This window comes from Cyprinodon variegatus, unplaced genomic scaffold (genome assembly GCF_000732505.1).
Source record: "Cyprinodon variegatus isolate N-32 unplaced genomic scaffold, C_variegatus-1.0 Scaffold1672, whole genome shotgun sequence".
Taxonomy (NCBI): Eukaryota; Metazoa; Chordata; class Actinopteri; order Cyprinodontiformes; family Cyprinodontidae; genus Cyprinodon; species Cyprinodon variegatus.
This window is the reverse complement of record NW_015152125.1, coordinates 100,341-103,424: the sequence shown is the minus strand read 5'-3', so window position 1 is coordinate 103,424 and position 3,084 is coordinate 100,341. Positions and strand designations below refer to the sequence as shown.

Below are 3,084 nucleotides of genomic sequence, written 5' to 3'. Positions count from 1 at the left end.
TTTGTTTTCTCCAATATAAAGATCAGAGCATTCCTCGCTGCATTGAACTGCAGACACTCTGCTCAGATTAGGTCTTTAGGATGAACTGGTCTGTGTTTCAGGGTCTGTTTGGTTTGAAATATTCTGGGATTTAGTTTTAGTTTAGTTTTTTTCCTAAACAGAAACAAAGCCTGTTGGTCCACTCTATAAAGCCTGGAACTCAACACTATTCCTGTTAACTTGTTTTAACTTTTCTGGAATCTCTGCAGAACAACTAGAAATAAAAAAGAGGTTCTGGTTCCAGATTATCAGAAGCTTCCTGATCAGGTGGTCCTCCGTTTGTTTCTACACTGGATCAATTAAAGGTTCTAGAAGTGGTCCAGAACCACTTAGGTCCTCTGATTGATCCTCTGGGTCAATAGAACCTAAATGGAACCTCTGGGGTTCTGCCTTCACCTGCTGCTTCTTCTTTGGTGGTAGAGCTGGGGCAGGAAGCTGGTCCACAGAGGGGGTGGAGTCTGTCGTCTGGGAAACCAGTGGGTGGGTGGAGTCTTGGCCTCGCTGCCTGACTTTGTACTTCTGATAGAGGAGAAGCGCAGACTGGTCGGTGTAGGACGAACAGAACTGAAGGTACTGATGGACTGAGGACAGAGGACAGAGGACAAAGGACGGGGAACAGACGATTAGAAGACCTTTGATTTCAACCAATCAGCTGCTGTGTTTTTACTCACTGTGTCGTTTCTTCTCAGGGAGGGGAGGGGGCGTCTTACTGGGGGACAGGGGTGAGGACACGGGGACATCAGGGTCTATGATGGCATCACTATTGGTTAAGGGTGTCTCTGCGTGGGCGGAGTCAAACTCAAAGGTGGACGTATTGAGAAGACCTGTGGTACCTACAAGGAGGAGACAAGGCTTGTAAGGAGGGACAGGAGCAGGAGGACAGACAGGTGTGTCCTCACCTGTGGTGCTGCGACGCCTCTTCTCTGGCAGGGCGGGGGGCAGTGGGGGGAGCTTCTCCGAGGAGGACAGGTCCGTGTGCAGGAAGTCATAGTCTGGATCGTCGTCTGAGAAGGAGACAGAATCAGAAACCGGTCCAAACGGTTCAACCGGTTCACCCGGTCCAACTGGTCCACCCGGTCCACTCGGTCCAACTGGTCCACCCAGTCCAACTGTTCAACCCGATCCAAACGGTTCAACCGGTCCACCCAGTCCAACTGGTCCACCCGGTCCACTCGGTCCAACTGGTCCACCCAGTCCAACTGTTCAACCCAATCCAAACGGTTCAACCGGTCCACCCAGTCCAACTGGTCCACCCGGTCCACTCGGTCCAACTGGTCCACCCAGTCCAACTGTTCAACCCGATCCAAACGGTTCAACCGGTCCACCCGGTCCACTCAGTCCAACTGGTTCACCCAGTCCAACTGTTCAACCCGGTCCAAACGGTCCACCCGGTCCAAAAGGTTCAACCCATCCACTCGGTCCAACTAGTCCACCCAGTCTAACCGGTCCACCTGGTCCAACTGGTCCACCCAGTCCAACTGGTCCACCCAGTCTAACCGGTCCACTCGGTCCAAACTATTCCACCCGGTCCAAACGGTTCAACCGCTCTAACAGGTCCAACTGCTCCAATCAGAACCTGCTTCTCCTGCTTTTGGACTGATCCAGAACCAAGAGTCCAGGAACCACCAGAACTGGCGAGGAAACCTGCATCATTAAACTCCCAGAGTGGTTCTAACTGACCTGCTCCAGCAGGGACAACCCTAGGACCCATAGTGGGAGGGGCTTAGCCCAGGAAGGATGCTTTAGTGCTCTAAAGCTTGCTAGCTGAGAGCTAAATGTTTACTGTGGTTCTGAACAGTCAGACTGAATCACAGCCGTCCTCTCTGGGCCCTCGGACCACAGTAGACCAGAGTTTTAATCGATGGCCACTAACAGGTTTAAATAAAAGACTGGGAATGAAGTCAGCTTCATGTTTAACATTACAATCAAAGAATCATCTTCCATCCATCTATCAACGAATCTGTTCTGAATGAAAGAGTACCTTTCTGTCCAGCCCAGTCCTGGTTCACTATAGCCCGCACCGCCACCAGCCGGTCACTGACAGCAGGCATGTACGCTGAACAGGGTCCTAGTGCCCCTGATTTACAACATGACCATGCTCTCTTATTGAACGGACGTGAGAGCTGATCAGATAATGAAGAAGTTAGTGGGTTTGATGATCCTGGTCCAACAGCTCCAACCTGATGGAACCGGCAGCTTGGTTTAGATGGATCGGACTGCCTTCCATAACCGGATCCAGTACAGATCCTCAAGGTTGTGCAGGAGGTTCTGGTGAACTTTCACCATGCTCCATGCATTCAGTCTGGTTTTGGTTCCTGTTTCAGGTCCAGATTGAAGACAGAACCTTCCTGAAATCAGTGCTAGGTTGTGACCAGCAGGGGGCAGCAGACGCTACAGGGAAGAAGTGGCTGCTGACAGGATGTGATGTCACACGGCCTGGATGTCTGTGTGTGTGTGTGTGTGTTCCTGTTTATGCTGCTTAGTAAGGACCGTTTCTGGTGTTTCACCAGCAAAGTGAGGACACTGAGTTCAGGTTTCAGAGACACTCTGGTGTTTGTGGGGGTGTTACCATAGAGCGAGGTGTTGGCCGCAGAGCCAGCAGAAGAAGAAGAGAGTCGCTTCCAGAAGCTGTCGTCCTGAAACACACAAACCACCCAGTTAACTATAAAAACCACACATGATGGTGAAGCTCACAGGCTGAGATGTCAAAAACAGACCGATCGAACCAGAGATCTGCTCTGAAGGCAGCAAACCTTCTCATGTTTGCAGATGGTGATAGAAAGTGGTTCTCCTGCTCTATAAGGAGGACACTGAATCACGCTGAAACACACTGAAACACTGAACCACGCTGAAACACTGAACCACACTGAAACACTGAATCACACTGAATCACGCTGAAACACACTGAAACACTGAACCACGCTGAAACACTGAATCACGCTGAAACACTGAACCACACTGAAACACTGAATCACGCTGAAACACTGAATCACGCTGAAACACTGAACCACGCTGAAACACTGAATCACGCTGAAACACTGAACC

General features: G+C 50.6%; 1 protein-coding gene across 1 annotated transcript in view; it reads right to left on the bottom strand.

Annotated features, from left to right (window-relative positions):
• Positions 1–3,084, bottom strand: part of LOC107104265 (rap guanine nucleotide exchange factor 1-like) — a 25,972-nt gene that overhangs the window by 4,614 nt on the left and 18,274 nt on the right. Inside the window, 3 exon segments of the mRNA XM_015404234.1 lie at positions 436–620; positions 711–1,043; positions 2,609–2,675. Coding sequence (XP_015259720.1) covers positions 436–620; positions 711–1,043; positions 2,609–2,675 — 585 coding nt within the window.